At 26.3% G+C, this 22796-nt stretch overlaps 1 protein-coding gene across 1 annotated transcript; it reads left to right on the forward strand.

The window, feature by feature from the left end:
• Positions 1-358: 358 nt before the first annotated feature.
• Positions 359-16053, forward strand: LOC135929028 (dnaJ homolog subfamily A member 1-like). Its single transcript, XM_065465521.1, has 8 exons — positions 359-532; positions 618-909; positions 1047-1277; positions 1378-1493; positions 8741-8867; positions 14202-14302; positions 14381-14493; positions 15153-16053. The coding sequence occupies exons 1-8, from the start codon at positions 401-403 to the stop codon at positions 15397-15399; spliced, it is 1359 nt and encodes a 452-aa protein (XP_065321593.1). The 5' UTR covers positions 359-400; the 3' UTR covers positions 15400-16053.
• The last annotated feature ends 6743 nt before the right edge of the window (positions 16054-22796 follow it).

Genomic DNA, 22796 nt, shown 5'->3' on the forward strand with positions numbered 1-22796 from the left:
CCTTACCATTATAAAAAACTTAAATAGTATTAATAAATTAAAAATTTCTTAATCAAATATATATTTTTCCTACCTTTTCTCCCATCATAATTTTAATTTAAATACGGATTAATAGATAGATATTTACTCATGAATATTCATTATATAATTTATATATATAGAATACTTTTGTTATGATTTTTAATTTTAAATTGATGTAGTGTTAATATTTTTATATTAACTACTAAAAGATTTTAAATACTACTATAACGTGTTTAATAAAAATTTATTTTTAAATGACGAACGTATTTTTTGCTAATTATTATTGAGATTTTTATAATACCAAATTTCTTCAAGGAGTAATAAATTATTGATAGAAAATTTCGAAGAATTCGAAGATTTTAAACTTTTACATCCCATAATGGTTAAAGAAACGGGATATTATGATACATTAGGTGTTAATTCGAATGCTACAGAAGAGGAACTTAAAAAGGCTTACAGAAAACTTGCTTTAAAATATCATCCAGATAAAAATCCTGAAGAAGGAGAAAGGGTATTTATGATTTTAAAATAAAATAGTCACTAGCATTTAAAAAAATTAAAACTCATATCTAATTTTTATTAATATTATTTTAAAGTTTAAACAAATATCTCAAGCCTATGAAGTTCTTTCAGATTCAAATAAAAGAAAAATATATGATGCTGGTGGTGAACAAGCTATTAAAGAAGGAGGGTCTCATGGAGGAGAAGGTTTTAGGTCTCCTATGGATATTTTTGAGATGTTCTTTGGGGGTGGTTCTAGAAGTAAAGCAAGAGAAAGGAAAGGCAAAGATTTATATCATGAACTTGATGTCACATTATCTGAGTTCTATAATGGTAGTGTGAGGAAATTGGTTGTCACTAAAAATGTTGCATGTCCTAAATGTGAAGGTAATAAGCTAACTAAATTATTTATATTTTATGATATACATTTATCTAAAAATATCTTATTAATACAAATTTATCGTAAACACTTCTATTATATAGGTGTATTTATTTATATATCATTAAATATATTTTTCATACAGGTCGTGGTGGCAAGAAAGGAGCCACAATTGACAAGTGTGCATCCTGCAAAGGCACTGGTGCCCAGGTTAAGATACATAGGCTAGGTGTGGGTATAGTTCAACAAACTCAATCTGTTTGTGATGAATGTAGAGGTATGGGAGAAAGGTACTTGGCCAAGGATCGTTGTAAACATTGTGATGGTAAAAAAATTACTGTGGAGAAAAAATCTATAGATGTTCATATAGATAAAGGTAATTTATGTTTATTATTAAGAAAATGATAAGAATAATTGTTAATAAGCTTAAATTAAAAATTCCATCTTATTTATTATAATATGCTGGGAAATTAAAGGTATGAAGGATGGTCAAAAGCTTAGCTTTTTAGGAGAAGGAAATCAAGAACCAGGCATCCCTAGTGGTGATCTTATAGTGGTTCTGGAGGAACAAGAAAATCCTAATCAATTTCCAGTAAATACCTTGAATAATTAATCATAAAACTGTTATTATTTTTTGAATTATTATACCAAAGTTTTAGTGTAGCTACCTGAAACATCATTCATTACCAACATCTAAAATGACCAGACTAAACTGTTATAAATTTTTTGAATTAAGTTGTTTTCTATCATAAATTAACCCTAATTTAGCTAATAATTTAAATTAACAACTGTAAATATTAAGCAAAACAGTTTAGGCCCCTCTATATTATATATAATAATTTTAACAGTTAAATATCTTTCTGCAAATTAAAAAATAAATGAGATTAATATAAAGTGATTAATTTTTAGTCAATTTTTCTAACAATAATTTCCCAAAAATTGATTTAATGATATTTCTCAAAAATTATTTGATATTTAATCTGAAATATTGAAAATCATAAATATTAGTAAATATTTTAAATTACTTGTTTTGCAAATATTAGTAATTAGAATTAAAATTATTTTTATGCCTAATTAGCAGGGTTGGGAAAATTTTCAGAAAATTGCATTCGGATACAGATACTTTATAATATTTTGTATTTAAGATACTAGATACTTTAGAAAAATTTCAATTCTTTAAAAAAAGTACCTAAGATACAAGATACTTTTTTACAAAACTTTAAATAGTCAAAATCAAAATGTATAAAGCTTTATTTTCTTATATAATATAAATTTATAAAAAAAATTAAAAAAAAAATTGTAGAAAATAACAAATTTATTAAAAAGATAATGCAATATTTTTTAATATTTGTATAATTATTAAATAATAATAAATCGCATTATTTTTTAATATTATTAATTTTTCAAATAATTTATTGTCCAATCTTTGACGATTTGGTCTATTAACCATATTAGTAAAGCTAAATAATCATTCAATGGGGGCAGAGGAGGGTAATATTGTATTATATTTAATAAATATTTCTATTATATATTTATAACTATTTAACATATTTATACTGCACCTGTCATCTTTCATATAATTTAGGACCTATAATTCAATATTTATTGAATTATTAGAATTGGATGTGGTACTTTTAAAACAAAAGTAATCATCATCTTCATCAATTGAAGATTTTGATGACATATTAATTTCAATATTATTTTTAAAAATAATGAAAGCTTCATGTATTAACAAATCCCGAAGGTATATTTTTTCTTTCTCACCATCAATCCAATGATTTTTAAAATAGGGATGAGAAATAGTTGCCAAAATGCGCTTTTAAAGTTATTATCAAAATCATATATATTTTTAAATCTTTTATATAAAGAATTTTCTATGGCAATAGCTAATGGTTTGCAAAAATGTAGATCAGTTCGAATTAAATTTGTAATTTTTTTTAACGACATATAATATTGGAGCTGATTCTCCATAATAGCAGTTGATTTCACTATTTTGTCTATTGCTATAGCCAATGGAGACATTATATTGCAATATTCTTCTAAATATTGAATTTCAATATCTTAATTTTGGAAATTCTAATTTTTGACATAATTTATGAAGTTTGCCTTTAAATTTTAATAAACTACTAAGACTATCAAACATACTATTCCATCTAACTGCTATAATAAGTTCTGCAGTTTTAGGTCTATTACTAGCTTTCCATAGCTTAGTACATTTGGCTATTGCAGGATGTTGAATTTTAGAAATGTTAGGAGAATTCTTAATAGCTTTCTTGACATCTGTTGTGGCAATAAGACTTGTCATATGGCACAGACAACGAATGTGGGAATATAGAATGATAATAATATGATTATAAATGTGATTTATTATATTATTATATATTATACTTTTTGATGCTTGACAAAATTTAATGACGAGTCCGCAGAACCAGTTATAGATTTGTGGCATTCTTTATATTCTGCAGTAATTTTATTATGATCATGTTGAAGTTTGAAAAAATTTTCTATTTAAAATACTTAATTTAAATTTATAGTTATATTTTTCAGTTGGAGAATCATCTGAAGATGAAGATAAACATATTATTCTATTTTCTTCTTCCATTATTTTAAAATAGACAGATATAAAACGATTCAAATTAAATATGGTAGTTCTAATTGTTAGCAAATTGCTATACGACGACCAACGTCATATATCATAAATTATCTTAAAATATCTAAATTCTGATTAAATTATTCATTTAAATTATAAAACAATATCATTTTAATACTATTTAAATTAACTAATATAAATTTTTTTAAAGTATCTGTATCTTTTTGAATACAAAGTTGGTTTAGATACAAATACTTTTAAATAATATGTATCTTAGATTCTGGATACAAGATACTTTCCAAAATTTAAAAAGATGCAAATATCCGCAATACTGCCCAACCCTGCTAATTAGGCTTAGCCAATAATAGCTAACTTGTCACTTGTGCAATCTGCACAAAAGACCATATTAATTTTTTAAATTGGACTATTTTTTTGAATGGCTCTGTTTTTTTCTTCTTTCTCAATTTCTCCCAAAGTTTTATAGCTAATAGAAAATCATTTATTCTGTCTTCCATATTAAATCGATAACTTTTCGGCCCCACCTTCTTAATTTCGATAAAATTTTGTATACTGAGAGAATATCATTAGAAAGCATCGAATCCAAAATTTTAGCCTCCTAGTACTCATAGTTCCTGAGATATCAATGGTCAAAAGTGCCAAAAATGACCTTTTTTCGAAAAATACGATTTTTTGAAATTGAGATAAGTTAAAAATAATGATTAAAAAATATAAGTTATATATCATTTTGTAACTCTATTAAAGGCCTTTTATTAAATATTAAGGATTTTTTTGAAATAATATTGTTGCGGTTTTTATTTACGTTATAAATTTTAAACATAAAAATTCCAGGTGTTTCGCTTTCCAAATTTTTTTGAATTTAATATTTTCTTATTCTCTATTCTTATATCTATTCATAAAAAAATTTAAACTTGAGACAGCCATGGGTTTTTTTAATTATTACGATTTAAAAAATCAAAAAATAAATATTTTTTTAAAAAATAGATGGCGCTCCTTTATAAAATAACGCGTTTTGTTATGATTATTATTTTTTTGAACTTTTTTCTATTTTTAATCATAAATAACAAGATTTTCTATCATTAATATTATGAAATGAGATTATTTAGCTGTATAATCTTTTTTTTTTATAAAAAATTTTAATTTTCGAAAAATGATTTTATAAATTTTGAAGATATAATAGATAAATTAAAATTCATGAAAAATATTACCTATTTTCGGGTTTTCATTAAATTTAGTTTTTTTGACGCCATGTTAATTTCGTTTTGCGATAAATTATATGTACGCCCAGTAGCCGTTGATGGGCTAACTAACTATTGTTAAAATATTATTTTTTGGTATGAAAAGGATATCTTGTGCAGCTGGATAAACAAAAAAATTTGCTGGTCCTTTAGGGTGAAGAAAATTACTTTTTATTTCATCTCTAATTACATTCACTTCTTGTACAAATCCTAACCACCAATCGTTTTCATAAGCACATGTTACATATCCTCTAATCTCATCGATTAACAGAACCGCAATCAAAGGATCCTCACGTGGATATACTATATTCTCCAAAATAAATGTCTGCGAATTAGAATATAGTTTAGTGTTGAGTTTAGTTAAGCCAATCGGAAACCTGCATGAATTTTTTGTGTCCCGGGTATTGAGGTAGATTTACTAAATTTCTTACTTAGCCCTATCTCTTCTTCCTCATACTCTAGTATAGTGGCTTAAGAAGAATTTATTCCTTTTATATGCTCTTCCGCATATTTATAAAATTGTAAAGGTGTAATAATTTGATCAGTATAAGGTCTTTGTAAGCTTGCCTTGGCAACTAACCGTTTTACTGTGCCGCCTATGCCGTTGAAGGCACTTTTACCATTTGCCGTAGGAAAAAAATGCCATTCTGCTTGAACCAAAATCGATTTCATGGTAGCAAACATTGATGAAATTTTTCCTATTTTTATATTGCACTGCTGAACCATCAGAAAAGTAGTGAATTTTTTCTGGTGGAGTGTCGAATTTATTTTTTAAAAAATGAATCAAGTGCGATTGGAATAAATGGAATGAAACAAATCGTAATAACTAAAAAACCCATAGCTGTCCCAAGTTTTAATTTTTTTATGAATAGATATAAGGTTAGAGAATAAGAAAATATTAAATTCAAAATAATTTGGAAAGCGAAACACTTGTAATTTTTATGTTTAAAATATTTAACGTAAATAAAAACCGCAACAAAATTATTTCAAAAAAATTCTTAATATTAATAAAAGGCCTTTAATAGAGTTACAAAATAACATATAACAATCTTAACTATCTTTTTAGGAAATTTAATCATTTATTATAAAAACTAATTTTTACAAGTTATCAATATAGCAATAATAATAAGTAAGCCTATCAAACTATCTATATAATATTTTTTCCTGATATTAATGATAGAAAATCTTGTTATTTATGTTTAAAAATAAAAAGAGATTAAAAAAAATAATCTTAACAAAACGCGTTATTTTATAAAGGAGCGCCATCTATTTTTGAAAAAAATATTTATTTATTAATTTTTTAAATCGTAATAACTAAAAAACCCATGGTTGTCCCAAGTTTAAATTTTTTTATGAATAGATAGAAGGTTAGAGAAAATTTGGAAAGCGAAACACCTGGAATTTTTAAGTTTAAAATTTATAACGTAAATAAAAACCGTAACAATATTATTTCGAAAAAATTCTTAATATTTAATAAAAGGCCTTTAATAGAGTTACAAAATGACATATAATTTATATTTTTAATCATTATTTTTTTAACTTATCTCAAATTCAAAAAAATCGTATTTTTCGAAAAAAGGTCATTTTTGGGACTTTTGACCATTGATATCTCAGGAACTATGAGTACTAGGAGGCTAAAATTTTGGATTCGATGCTTTCTAATGATATTCTCTCAGCATACAAAATTTTATCGAAATAAAAAGGTCGGGCCGAAAAGTTATCAATTTGGTATGGAATTACTCTAATATCTAATCTTTTCAAGAGATGCTCATTGCAACTTGAATTTTTTTTTATATGCAAACTGCCATTAACAGCCTGCATAGTCTCAAGGGTATTTTTATGCAAACTTGGGATGCATCCCAGTGGAAAGATATAAATGAGATGCCCTATGATAAATTTGCCCATGAACTTTAATGGGTCCAGGTTCAAACTTTTAGAAATCTGTGCACCCATCGATGTAAACGTAAGAGCACTATTATAAAAATGAATATGTTTTATAACGTATGAATGGAATTCATTTTTAGGATTTGATAAAAGGTCTTATAAAAAAAGGAACTGATTGATGGTATCTTAAATTTATCCTTATGACAACAATTTTTGAACATCTGAGGGATTTTCTAAAGAAATATTTAAAGTGTCACAATATTCACACTTAATGTTGAGCAGCCATATCCTACTTTTAAAAGTAACACATTATTGCTAACACTATTTGTCAAAAAAGTAATGTGCTAGTGCTATTGCTACCAATCAAATAGTGACACACTATTAGCTACTATTTTTAAGAGTATCTTTGGCTACTTTTTATTTTATAAAAAAAATTTAAATTTTTTTTATTTTTTGCTTTAATACACAAAAATTATTTTATAAATATTTAAATATAATTAATTATTGATTATAAAAATTTTTATGTAAAATGACTAAAATAATGTAATAAAAATAACTATTTATGGTGATATTCATTTATTATTTATTTTGTTATATTTTAATAATAAAATCATTTCTATATCCCCAAGTCTAGAGCAATGATTAGAAAGTATAAATTTTGTCTTACTAAATAATCTTTCAACACTAACACTTGCGCGCAAGGCAATAATTTTATATACATATTTTTAATATAAGAAATATCAAAAATACTCATTTGTATTTTTAGACTAAAAACGCATCTAGGGGATTTTTTATTGTATTAGTAACCTTTATTTCCAAAAAATATCAGTGGAATCGTTTTTGTGGTCTTAATAGGGCATCTTTTAGGCTATTCAACTTTACCGTAAGCCTATCTGTTGATCCTTAGCATCATCGATTAGTGCATCTTTTATCACTTCAAAGCTGTCTGCTATCTCAATCATTAGTGTCTGGCAACAAAAAGTTGTTATACCATGGAATAAAGTTTTAATCACTATAGTAAATGATGGATTATCAGCCATTATATGGCTGAACTGTATCAATTATAAAATCTAAAATGACTTTATCAACCAGTTTCTGAAAAATATTGGCATGTGCAATATTGTTAATCAATTTATTTGAATTAAATTGGTCTTTTTGGATGTAGTATCTCCTATACCAAAATTATTAAGATGTTTTTCTATCTCTTTAAAATTATTGGCATGAACATTCTTATAAAATCTAATACTATTAGATTTTAAAAATAATGGTGTTTTTTGAGGTTATAACTACTAGATTAATTTGTGAATATATTTTTTCTACATTTTAAACAAATAAATTTGTAGGCACTTTTTTTTAAAACATTAATTTGGAAATGGAAGATTTGTATTATTGTCAAGAACATTTTCTTCCAGGGTGCTCTCCACTCCATTAATATTATTGTTTTCTGAGACTCAATTACATCGATTTCAATATCCATTTGCGATGACATTTTAAATATTTACACTGGTTCATTTAGGTTAATATTACAAATTGAAAATATAAATTTCAATATTAAATAATAAGTAAAAATTATGATGTTATATTTAAATTTTCATGTTTATAGTTACATTCAATATATTTTTTGAAAGTAGCTAAGTAGTGCGCTAAAAAAATAAATAATTGGAAATAAGTAATGCACTATTAGCTATTGCTACCAAAAAAGATACCTCACTCTAGTAGCTCGTTACTTTAACAACTGATTATAATCTTAAGCTATAACTAGCCAGAAATTTTTTTATCCCCTTATAGAGTTTGTCATGGACTGACCACAGAGATTTTTTGGCTCTTTGGCGCAGTCAAGAATTGTAAAACAATTTTCTACGAGTATTAATTAGAGAAATTGAATTTGTGAAATAAATATTTCAACTGTAAAAAAAATGCTTTCTACATTAATTGTTCCAGCCTATGAAATTTTTTTTGGGTGGAATTATTATTAATATTTAAAAACCGTGATTCTCAATAAACAAACCTCCCTAAACCAACTTTTTGAAGGCCTCATTTATTCAAATTTATACTTTTTTTAAAAAAAATATGTATATATTATCCAAATTTTTTTACCCCTACCCTCAGGGATTTGTAAGGAAAGGAGATGACCTTCATATGAAGATGGAACTGGATTTAGTTCAAGCTCTATGTGGATTTCGTGATGAAATCAAAACTATGGATGGCAGAACTCTCATTGTATCATCCCCTCCTGGTAATTAATCTCATTATTTTATTTATATTAATCTGATTTACAAAAAAAAATTTAAGGTACCCATAGCCATACAATCAGATACAACATAAATCTGAGCTATTGTTTAGATTTTAGACAAAATAATATTATGCAAGCCTCGAGATTTTGTTGGTGGATGCCCAAACATTTCTGTCTTCTATGAGCAAAATCTCCAGACCTATGTAATATTTTTTGGCTAAAATATTAGGTTCGCCATATTGAAAAATCTAACCGCTTTGCAACAGAGCGATATTAAAAATCTTTTAATGAGATCAATTTTTCATAATTTAAATGAATAAATAGAGAATAACAGATTTTTAAAAAATCGATCAGCTGTTAAATCGTGTTAGATTGGATCCCAATTTGTAACAATTTGGGCAGAGAGAAGTAGCAATGACTCATTTTTATCACTATTATATAAATTATTTTTGGCTTAAATTATTCTCTAGCTCATCTTAATTCTGAATAGAGAATTCTATTTCAAGAAAGCAGGTTAGGTTACCGTTTTTTTTACATTATAGAATTTTGCATATAGAGTCGAGTGAGTTCATTGTAGTGTTGTTAATTTGCTTGGTCGTTAAATTTACGACCCAATTTTGTGCTCATGCCTGCTCTGAGCACGAACCCGGGGGACCCGGCACAAAAACTCATTTATTTTTAACTTTTTTTTTGAACTTAGTAGAAAAGTATACATAAGAATTATTCATTAAAAGAACAAGCGTTCCAATGTGTTAATTATATACTGTAGTCTACTAGTAATCATAATTATTATTCTAGATGGGTGAGTCCAAGAGGTTATGAATATTTTTAACAACATGATGATATTGATATTATTGGCGTCAAATAAAAGGTGTTTTAATTAAATTTTGACTTTAATACTTATTATTAATATTCTAATTAGACGGGTCTACTAGGTCTTAGGTCAGAAATATTTTTAACAATGGAAAATATTGATATGGGCGTCAAATAAAAGGGAATTTAATTATATCTTGATTGTAATCTAAATTATTATTCAAAGTGGGCGGGTCTAGGAGGGCACAGGAATATTTTTAACAATGCACTATTTATTCGCAATTTGAAAATTTTGACCTGGAAACCCTGTTCACATTATTTAATAAATATATATTTTATTATATCATATTTGATATTCCCGGCACAAAAACCCATTTATTTTTTTCCCCAAAATTATATATAAGATTTATTCATTAGGAGATCAGGCGTTCCCTCTCTACTCTGTACTGTAGGTTAATGTATAGGGCTTAGAAGGGGCAGGAATATTTTTATCCAAAATAATAATATAGGTAGTCCTGAGGAGTCAGGAATATTATTATCAACGCAAAATATTGACTGACAAAACTGATTATGACTTACGATAAACTCTATTGTGTTTATGAATATATTTTAACATTTTATTTTTAGTAAATTTACCAACCAAGGGCATCCTACTATAAATAGTAGGATTTTTTTGATTTCCTTTTAAAAAGACCTGTTGTTGTAAATTTAACTAGAATATAATTTAAATAATTATAAACAATTAATTCTTTAAAATAATTATTGTTTAAAAAATAAGAATATATTTTTAATATTTCTACTATTAATAACTTTCTTTCACATCCGTTTTTTTGATTTATAAATATTTATCCTTATTAAAAAATAAAAACTATATTTCCATTCCCCCTTCCATCTGTTTTTTTCCAAAAAATTATTATTTTTCATGATAATAATTTTTTTATTTAAAATCATTTAAGTAAAGATTAAAAAAATGTCCTCCATGAGATTTCAACATTTATAATTCCAAAGTGCCGATAACTGAGAATTTTGCCGTCGGAAGAAATTAATTAAGTAAGTATTTTAATGATATACTGGCCATCCGTCAAGATAAAAAAAATAAAATAGATATATTTTGACAAAGTAACTGCTAAGTATTTAGTATCTAGGTGACAATTGACAAACTTATGATATTAGAAATTTTGATATATATTTTTTATGAGAAATTATTTTTTCATGTTTAATATAAACATCTTAATAATCGCATAATGTGATATTATTATAATTTATATTTAAACAAATATATATAATTATAGTATTATGATAAATATAATGAAATAAAAAATTATATAATATACATTTAAAATATATATATATTCTCCAATCCAAACACATAAAATATTATGTTAAAAATTTGTATTCCGTTATATAAAATTGTCATATTCCTATTACGAGTGAGTCTTTCACGGTAGAGAGAACATACATAAAGCCCCGCTTCAAATAATATTTTAACATATATGTAAATATTAATAATTTTATTGAGATAAATAATATTATTATATGACATGCATGATACTTAATGTTCTTAAACGGCGCGAATTTAACCAAATAAATAAATTTATGTTTTTAAAATTGACTGCATTTGAGACTTTTAACAACACGAATAATAAATTAAACTCAAAATAACCTATTAACATAAATATTTATTATAGATATACTTAAATAAATTTCTAAATAAGTGATATTTTATATTTCTATTCTTACCTCTCTAATTGATGTATGTTTATTAAAAATATGATTCCATATACTGTAACATCTGAGAAATAATTGCCATATTTCATCACGAATAGACATAATATCTATATCCCAGGAAGAGAGTGACATGCATTGCTTTAGCGTCGATGGGGCCATCCTGTTCCTCAGTTTAGTCATAATATTTCCGGCCAAAGAAAAAGCTCTTTCCGATGCCACTGATGTTGTCTGTTGGCATAAACATACCCTGGCCATCATTGCTAAATGAGGAAAACGATCAGCATTTCCTCTCCACCAATCTAATATATTTGTGATTTCGGGCGCGAGTGGTTCATTGAGGTATGTCGTTAATTGATTATTATCATTAGTGCCATTTGATGCTCCTTTTCTAAATATGGATAAATTTAAAATATCAAAGATTATGGATTTATAATAGAACATTTAACAAATATATTTTTTTCAATCCCTGCAATATTGAAATAGTTTTAGAATTCGAGATATTGTTATTATTATCAAAATTATACGCATCTGGCTCTGACGTATATTTTGCAAAGTTTATTTAAAATATATCTAAATATTTATCTGAAACGTCATCCTTTAGATTTGTAATCAGGGTATTTTTGATCCTAGGATCAAGCAACGACGCTGCGTAATTATATGGAGGCCAGGGACTATTTATGCCAACAGACAACATCAGTGGCATCGGAAAGAGCTTTTTCTTTGGCCGGAAATATTATGACTAAACTGAGGAACAGGATGGCCCCATCGACGCTAAAGCAATGCATGTTTCAAATTCGCTAAATATATAAAATATAATTCATAAATTAGTACAGGAAATTTTTAATAAATAATATTTTTCGGTCTAAACCGTGCTCAGAACTAGCCTGAGCACTAATTATGTTAAAAAGCTAAATTTTTTCTTTCCGGCTCAGGATAGGTTTAAGCCGTTGGTTCAGGCCGGCTCAAGAAATATTTAAAACAAAAATTTAAAATTATTGTTACTTTGGGAAGTTGATTTGTATACACTTGGGCATAAATTACATTTTTTGCGTGTCTTATTAGGAGTCATCGTAAATGAATTCCTAATGTCTATTGCTATGGATGATGACGATGAGGCTTCTTCAGAAAAAGAATCTACCAATTCTTGTCCTATAGTTGATTGAGACAAAAATGAGGATTCATAGATTGGTCATCATTATCTGACCAATGAAAATGATTCTCAGAAAACATATTAAATATAAAAATTTTAAATTTATTTTATAAAATAAAAATGAAAATGAAAAAAATCTATTTAGAATTAGAATACAATAATGTATATTCTTTATTTTTTAGTTAAAAATAGATTTACTTTTTGATATTTTTTTAAAAATCACTAAAAAATAAAATGTTAAGCTATAAAAAATTATTTTCCCAGATGGAATTCAAAAAATAATAATATATTTATAATATTTATACTATAAATAACTTTATTTTACATCCGTTTTTTTTATTTATAAATATTTATCCTTATTAAAAAATAAAAACTATATTTTCATTCCCCCTCCTATCTGTTTTTTCCAAAAAATTATTATGGAAATAAATCATTTGATAATAAGTTATTTTAGTTTTATATTTTCGCTTGTTTCACAAGTATAACTAAACAATATAAAAAAATTAAAAAACGTAAAATAGTTTTCACCATTTTTAAAAAATTATACCGGTTCATTAAAATAACACTGTTTTTATGAAAACACCGCTAAACGCTTCTACTCAATTTGTAAGCTATTTTACTCATTATTTTCAAATAAAATGAAATTAAAATACACGTGAAACCGGGGCAAAATGAGTTAAGTGTTTATTTATTTACTCTTACTTATCTTAATTATTTTTTTTTGGATAAGGGGGCAGTCCTATCTTTCAGCATAGGAGTTCTATATAGGCATAAATATCATATGAGATAATTCAAAATTGAGTGCAAAATCGTCACAATCCTATTTTTTTTAAAAAATATTATTCAATTAATATAATTATAAAAAATGTTTCGAAATAAATTAGTCATTATTAGCAATTATCGCTATAATATCTTCACGATAGTTGTTTCGCGATATTGTATTCGCTTTAAAGGTTTCGCTATAAAAAATTTGCTATATTTGTTTCGCTATATTGTATTCGCGGAATAGTATTTGCTATTATGGATTCGCGATAAAAGCTTCCTCAAAAAGTGTTTCGCGATAAAAGTTTTGCTGAAATATATTTACTGGCTATAACATATTATTTAAGAATTATATTATAAATATGAAATACTTGCAAAAGACCAATCTTATATATTTCTTCAATTTTTAGGCATATAAAAATTAATTATACACTAATTTAATTAGTATTATTAACATATATACATTTTGACCAATTTTGAGAGAAATCGGTCCAATAGATAAAAAGTTAAAGGGTGGTGGCCATGGCGCATTTCCCCTAATGGTAGAACAAAATTTTGACATGATTTGTGTTCTCCTATGTATGCAGAGCCTAAATAATGATTTCACAAATTTACACAAAATTGATATATATAATATAGATTTACTTTTTATAAAATAATAATATTCTTTAAATAAAATTCTTTATTATTTTTTTTAAAAATAATGGGTTTTTGTGCCGGGTCTGTGCTCGGGGTTCGTGCTCAGAGCTGGTTTAGTCGATATTTTCGACCCAAACCCCGGGTCTGGGCTCTACACAACCAATTAACAACACTAGTTCATTGTTCTAAAATGGACATAATTTGAATATATTTTTTTATTATTTAAACAAACATTCTTTTACCAGGCGAGGTTATTAGGCATGGAGAAGTTCGTAGCATTTTGAACGAAGGTATGCCCATCTACAAACATCCACTCGACAAAGGAAAACTATACGTCACCTTTCAGGTTTGGTCATTTTTTTAAAAACCTATCAAATATCCGTTTATACTTTAATGGGAAAGTAACATTTAACATTTTATTTAGGTTAAATTTCCTCCATCAGGATACTTTACCCCTGACAAAATAGCCGCCATTTCTTATTTGCTCCCCGACGGAAAACCAAATGATTCGATGGATCAGGATTCAGATAGTAATGGGTAAGTTATAATAATAAAATTAATTTTGAAATTAACACTTGAGAACATCCCTTGGGTTCCATTCAGTTTTAATGAGATGTTATTACCGAAAAATCCTGTATGTAATGATGGTCTGAATTTTTTTAGTAGCGTAATTTTGGTTAGACAGCATTACATATATTCAAAATTTAGTCGACTTTTATGAGTGATTATCAATTTTGATCTAAAAGTTGGGCGCATATTCATCGCACAAGTGATAGAATTGTTTTATTTAATTTTTTATATATGAGATTGCGCCTAATACTTTTTACAATCAGCTGATTCTTCTAAACTGAATGCTTTTTGAGATATCAAAGATTTTTTAATCAAATCCGATCCTTAAAATTTGGGTCCCTATTCAAGAATACTCTCGTTATTGTATGTTCTCAAGGGTTAAATTAATCTGGTTTTTTTTAATTTAATAGATTTCGTCTACCATGTTTTGTTAGTTGATTATTCTAAACTCTTATTACACCATTTTAATATATTAATATATAGTCAATGCTAGATCGTTAATATTTTTATTAATTTTTTGTCCAGACCCGAAATTTTTTTTGGTAAAAGATGTGGCCGGATCCATAAAAATTAATGGTCCGGTTCTTGTCCCATTTACCTATAGTTATATTTTTCACATTAAACAGCGTAGAGGAAATGGTCTTAGCAGAGGTACCAGATTTGCGCGACACCCGCTCTGCCAATTCGAGTAACGCTAGAGGGCGGAAACCTGGGACAGGAGCTAGTACGGGGAACTTTTTGTTTGACGAGATCCTAGGCGGTTCAAGAGCACAAGGCCGCTTTCCAAGAGGGGCAGAGGATTACCAACAGGATGACGACGATGAAGGGGAAGGTGGACCAGGCTTCCAAAAGGTGCAATGCCAGTCACATTGATATATGGAAGCAACATTATTTATATGTTTACATTATATTTCGTTTATTCATTCTTCGAACAAGTCTTATCAAAAAGTTATGCGTGTTTACATATTTTTATAATTTGAAAATTACGAGCTACCCATTTTTTAAAAAAATTATTATCTTTTGTTTTATTTGTAATGGTATTCATTTTTTAAAAGATTTCTTATTGAAGGAAAAACTTTAAATCCTCGTTTATTTGTTGCAAAGGTAATGTATCAGGGTTTTGTTTAAAGTTGCTAAACTAGATCAAATTTCCTTTAACTTATTAATGAGGGTATCAATTATTCCGATTTCAAACCTATCTTAAACACAATTCTATCGATTAACGTGGAAATATAATTTTTTCGCCCCCTTTTTTACCTTCTTTAATGTTACATTACATTTTTGAGACATTTATTACTCGTTAATTTTAATTCTTATAAAATACTTTTTTTTTCGAATGGGCCAATATTAAAATTCAATAGATTATTTGTATCCCATTTTTTTAAATTATAGCACAACATTTATTATCCACTATTGCTAACTATTTGAAATGACGTGTATTCGAAAAATGCTTGAAAAAACATTCTATAATATAGATAATATTTATATTTTTTTTTCGCGATTTATCACCCTTTATTGTAAATATGTTTTATACAGATTTAATTGTGTTTTCCTTATTATATAATACTTATAAAATGTTGTACTCGAAATAAAAAAAATTTTTTAGTCAATAATCAGCAGAAATTTCAAAATTAACCAATTTCGCCAAAAATTTTAGATATCCTAAGAATTTAACTGAGATAGCTTAACTTAGAATCAAATCCTATAGGATGAGATTCCATGTAAAATCGACCGACATTTTTTAAGAACTTTGTTTTTAAAATTTTTCAAAAATTTAAAGATTAACTTAAATTGATCTGGAATTATGGGCTCACAAAGTCTTATGCAGATGCGATTTCAGTTTTAATAATCTATATTAAGCGAAATTAATATTATTTTATGGCCCTATTAAAAGTGACTAGGAAAATATAAAAATAATTTTAAATTTTTTAGAGTGTTTATATATTTTTCTAGTAAAAACGTATATTTTGTGTTGTGGCCCCACTTTTGGAACGATTAAACTGTCCATATTTGTTTTATAACTAATAAAAAATTTAAATATTGTTACGTTTTTCTAACCTTTGAATTAAAAAAAACTCATATTAGAAAGTGCTATCGGTGAGAAGCTATTTTTTGAAAAATTTATTATATTTTATTTTAGGTTCCTTTTTTAGAATGATATCTTGTAAGTGACAGCTCTACAAAATAATTGATCATTTTGAAATATTATTTTATTTGTTGAAATATTTTTAAATTATATTTTGAGCTGTTTTTTTTTGAAATTATATCTACTAAAGTGACCGATTAAAATGTGTTAAAATTAGATAGAGCCCGAGATTATCTTCTGTATTTTTATTCATTAATGTAACAATAGCACGTGAGTAAAAATATATTTTATTATTTATTCTTTTCTATCTTCGTACACACTATATATATATTATCTAAAAATATAAATTAGAATACATATAATCAAAACGAAAAACAAAAAGTAATAATAGGTAAGGTTACAAAAATTAGATTAAAAATATAACTTTTTAAACAAAAAGTAATAATAGGTAAGGTTACAAATTAGATTAGGTAAGGTTACAAATTAGATTAAAAATATAACTTTTAAAATTAGATTATATAAATTTTGAATATATAAAATTCTCCTTCTTCTAAAAAGCCTTCACACTTTAATTATGTTATCGTAGTTAGTTTGTTCATCAAGTTGTTTCACAAGTCATCATATCGTTGGCTTGTCCCAATCGTTGGTTTGTTTAAATCGCAAGCTTGATATCCTTATCGTAGGTTGTCCTTATAAATCGTGACTTTGTCATATAGCTTGCTTGTCATACTCAGTTGTTATTATTATCATTTTTCAAAATTGTTATTATCATCAGTGTTACGAATAATGAGATAATAATTCATCAAATTGGATATAAGAATAAATGAAGAATGATAAATCAATAAGATTGTTATATAATATTTTCAGCGTTTTAATTTTTTTTTGTTTTAGTGTAAGCGTTTTAATATTTAATTTACTTAATGCAATTTAATATTTATTTTATATTTTAAGTTATGTAGTCTTTTAAATAAACAGGTTTTTGTTTAATTCGCACAGGTTTAGAAATAGGTGTCATATCGTTATTATCATTAATTTTTATATTTTTGTCCACACTTCCCTCCTTAAAAGAATCCTTAGAGTTATAGTTAATAATTGTATTAAAACAGTTTCTAATTCTTATTTGATCTAAATGTCTCCTCAAAATACCTTTCTCAGTCTTAATTTGGAACATCATATCACTTTCTTTATGTGTGATTATACCTTTGCACCATTTATCATCACCTTGTACTTTGTACCAAACTAAATCTCCTACTGTTAAAGGTTCTATTTCGTGGTAAAGTAACGTTTATTTTATTCTCCTTCTCCTCCAACGGTTTTAATAAGTCCCATTTAATTCTAATATCTCGATTAAACATTCTCTGAGATGGTGTAACTCCTGTAGTATCATTACGCGTATTTCTGTAATTAAATAAAAATTTGCTAAGTGCAATATCTGGGTCAATTTTAATATTCCTATTCATATGTGTTTTGATTGAACGTTCTCACCATGCGTTCTACCTGGCCATTGGATTGCTGGTGATAAGCAGATGTAAGCACATGTTTAATACCGAAATTGTTGCAAAATTTTTCAAAATCGTTACTCTTAAATTTCCATATCTTTTAAAGTTTCATCACGAATTTGATTAAAATTAAAAGGTAAATCCCCATATTCATTTATTATAGTGATATTTTCAATAGTTTCATCATGACATTCTTGTGGTAATCTCGATAGACAATCAGGAACAACATTATATTTACCGGCTTTATACTTTATATTAAAATCATATCCTCCTAATGTAATATTCCACTTCTGGAGTCCTAAGGACATGGTGCTATTATCCTTAAGACCCTTGGTAAAGATGTGAACTAGAGGTTTATGGTCAGTAATAATTGTAAATTTTGTGCCATTAAGTATTCCTGGAACCTCCTTATAGCGAACATAATAGCGAGAGTCACGCTCAATATTGGTATAGTTCATTTCGGATTTTAATAAAGTTCTTGAAGCGAAATTTATAGGTTTTTCTTTACCATCTTTTTCAGTATGAAATAGTACAGCTCCTAAATCACATTTCGATACTTCAGTGGCTATCCCTATAGGTAATTCATGGTTAAAATATGTCAAAGCAGGTGGAAGACAAATCAATTTCCTAAGATTATTAAAACTTTTAGAGTGTTCTAGGTTCCAATCCCATTTTTCTTTGTTGACAATCTTATATAGAGGATCGGCAATCTCTGCAAAATTGTTCAAAAATTTTCTATAGTGGCCAGCCATACCCAGAAATGATGATAATTCAGCAGTTGATTTTAGTTCTGGCATTGCTTCAAATTTGTTGTGATTAGCATGAATCCCCTTGGCGTCAATATCATGACCCAGGAACCTCACTTTGTTTTTAAAGAACACACTTTTATTGAAGTTAGGTATTAGCCCAAACGATGATATTCTATCAAACACTTTTTTTATGTTGTTAAGGTGGGCTTCATCGTTTTTTCCAGTTATAAGTAATTCATCAATATAAAATATGACGTCAATGTCACCGAAGATTTGATCCATGATCTGTTGAAAAATTGCAGATGAGGTCTTAAGCTCAAAAGGAAGTCTAGTAAATTGGTAATATCCCTTGTGCGTAGATATGGTTAAATTATTTCTGCAACTTTTATCAATTGGGATCTGTAAGAAAGCATTTTTAAAGTCAATCTTCGTGAATTTCTTTCCTTCTGAAAGATAAGCTATTAAATCATTGATTCGTGGTAGAGGGTATCTGACTTCTAGAGCTGGGTTTACAGTGTCCTAAAAATCAGCACAAAGCCTAATGCTCCCATCATCTTTGTAGACATCGGTAACAGGGCTTGCCCATCGGACATCATTCACTGGCTCAATTATTTTATGTATCCATTTTTTAAGTTCATTGCTAACAAGATCAATTTTTGAATAAGGAATACGTCTAGGCGGTATAATTTTAGGTTGGGCATCTCTTCTTAAATGTAACTTGACACTTGCTTTGTTGATTGGCTCATTAGTCAATTTGGATTCACACTCTTTAATCAATTTTTTTATTTCATCTTCGTAATTAGTGTCAACATTTGCTATAAATTTATTTAAAATATTTTTGAAAGCGTTGATCCATGTACGTCCCAACAAGGCATTTTTACTTGATTCGACGACTACCGCTTGTAAATATTTTAAGATACCTTCATAAGTCACTTTAACTTGAGTGATGCCGATGATCTTGATTAAATTTCCGTCATAAGCGGTAAGTTGTAACTCGGATTTCTTAACATCTCTAATACCAAGTTTTTTAGCCAGACCATGAGGTATAATAGTATATTTTGAGCCTGTATCGACTTGCATACATGTAACAATATCATTCAATTTTAAAGTAGTCATAAATGCATTATCTCTGTCATTGAGCATGCCACCAGATAAGTTGTTAACATTGAAATCGTTATCATCTTTGTTCTTTGTATAGTTAACTTTCTTCAATAATTTCTTCAATATTCATATTATAATCATTGTTGTATTGTATTTGCTTTCTATTATTGTTTTCGCTACCTCTATAATTATTTGAGTTGTTGTTATATTGTATTTGCTTTCTCTGATTATTGTCACTACCTATAATTATTTGATTTGTTGTAATAAGATTGGTAATTGTTACGATTTCCGTCACCGTATTGGATCTGTTTTTTTTGATTATTATCATGCCATGTGTTATTTCTACCATAATTAGATAGATTATTATTGTTGTAGCGATAGTTATTGTAGTTATAGTTGTTACAATTATCGTGGTATCTCAAATTATTATTATTATAATTCCTATCATTGTAACTAAAATTATTATTGTAATTCCTATCTCTATTTCTATTATCATAATTATTTCTAAAATTATTATCAGGTCTATAATAATTATTAATATCATTTCTATTTCTATTGTTAAAGTTTTTATCTTTATCAGACTTTTTATCGTTATTCATATAACTTATATTATCAACATCTGATTTATCATTGATACTATCTAATTTAATTCCTAGCTCTACCATATCATTTAAAGTTAAATTAATATTTTTACAAAATTTATATTTTATTTTGTCATTTAAGGTAGATGTACGTAATTTTTCTTTTAATCTACTGTCGTCCGAAAAATTACATTTTTTATGCAGTTTCGATACTCTTATGTACCATTGCATGAAATTCTCACTCGAGTTCTGCTGTAATAAGTTAAATTTATTTATTAAAATGTTTTTATCTTGCACAGGTAAAAGGTAAGTTAACTTTTTAGTCACAATATTAAGATCTAATATGTCGGTATCGGAACAAATTGATTTAATGTTGTCAAAGACCACGTCTGATAAATTATTAAGCAAAGTATTTATTTTAATAGAGTCCGATAATGTGCTGGTCGAAAAATAACTTAATATTCTGTCTTAATAAATCTCAGTAAGTGGTCCAACCAATTTTGGAATTTTGTATATTAATTCTGGTTTTATATCCATGTATTAATAAACCGTATATATTAGAAATTATAACATACCATATTTTAACAAAAATACAATGTAATTGGAGAAACTCCGACTCCTTGTATACGTAATATTTCCCATTCAATAATTCAAAACAATTAATCATTTCCTTTAGGTTCACAAATTCAAATAAAACGTCGTCACTACCCAGTATTCTAGAGTAGTGCACATCACAATTGTAAGTCAATTCAAATAGTATATCGTAAACAGAAATTTTCCAAGGAATATTAATGAGTTTGAAAGCAAACATAATGGAAATAATTTTAAAATGATTTTACCTTTTTTTCTCCTTCTTTATATAGAATTTATTTGTATCGTATTATAATATTTTTATTATTCATATTTACGAAAAAAAAATTTCATGGTGGCGAGTTTTTTTTGCCAAACGGGGAGCACCATGAAGAGAATAAGGAGTATGGTGAGAGTAAGTAAAAATATATTTTATTATTTATTCTTTTCTATCTTCGTACACACACTATATATATTATCTAAAAATATAAATTAGAATACATATAAATCAAAACGAAAAACAAAAAGTAATAATAGGTAAGGTTACAAAAATTAGATTAAAAATATAACTTTTTAAACGAAAAACAAAAAGTAAGGTTACAAAAATTAGATTAAAAAATATAACTTTTTAAATTAGATTATATAAATTTTGAATATATAACATTTTCGAAATCTTTTATAAAAATAAAGATTTATAAAATCTTATAAAAACTAATTAAAACTCAAATAATAGATGATTTGTTAGGAACAAAATAAAAATAGTAGCTTTTAAAATTTTCTAATAATATTGTTGTATCTTTTTTAATTTTTATATTTTATATGCTAGGTGGCGTGAATTCTACTATTGTCTTTAAAATAATTTATATAATAAATGGTATTATATTAAAAAATATATATTGTTTTTATTTAAGGATTTTTGTCGAAACTAGAAAAATAAATTTTGAAAAATTTATAAAATTCGATAACTGGCAATATAATAATAAAGATAAAGTTGATTGCGAGAAATTTATATGGAGGAGGAACATATTCTTATCAAATCTTTATTTGAAATGATATCACACACATGTCAAAAAAATAAATAAAGAGGAAAATATTTTGAAATTCTGGGGAAGAAAATTATTCCATATATCCAAAATTACAGTGAAAAATATGTAATATATTAATAAAAAAAAATTTAAACATTCGATCAATAATTAAAGAAATAAGGGGCAAGTTATGTTTAAACAAAAATCGATTGTACATTTATAAAATGTAAAAAAATAACTTTTTCAAAATTCAAATATTTTTTGCATTTCTTTTCTTAAAATTTAAATCAATTTATTTGGACCAAGCTAAGTTGCAAAAAATTTCCCAAACCCATATCCATAAATATAAACTTTTTTTATTTAATGAAAATAAACAATATTTAACAGTATTTAGGCAATCACTATGTTTGCAATAATGAAATTTATTATTATTAGAAGAAAAAAATGGTAATATTTCTTTAAGTTAGCAACTGTTTTAAATAAGCTAAATTTAATTTTAATAATTAGGCCCGAGCCTAGCTTATCAAAAAATAAATTCAAGAACCCAGGCCCCTCTGCATCCTATATTTTGAAAAATAAATGTTGATGTTGAAAAAATTCTGGATTTTGTAGCTGGAAAAATAGGAAAGTTTTTAAATTAATTGATTTATTAAATTTTT

Source organism: Gordionus sp. m RMFG-2023, chromosome 4, assembly GCF_954871325.1.
Source record: "Gordionus sp. m RMFG-2023 chromosome 4, tfGorSpeb1-WG-v2, whole genome shotgun sequence".
NCBI lineage: Eukaryota > Metazoa > Nematomorpha > Gordioida > Chordodea > Parachordodidae > Gordionus > Gordionus sp. m RMFG-2023.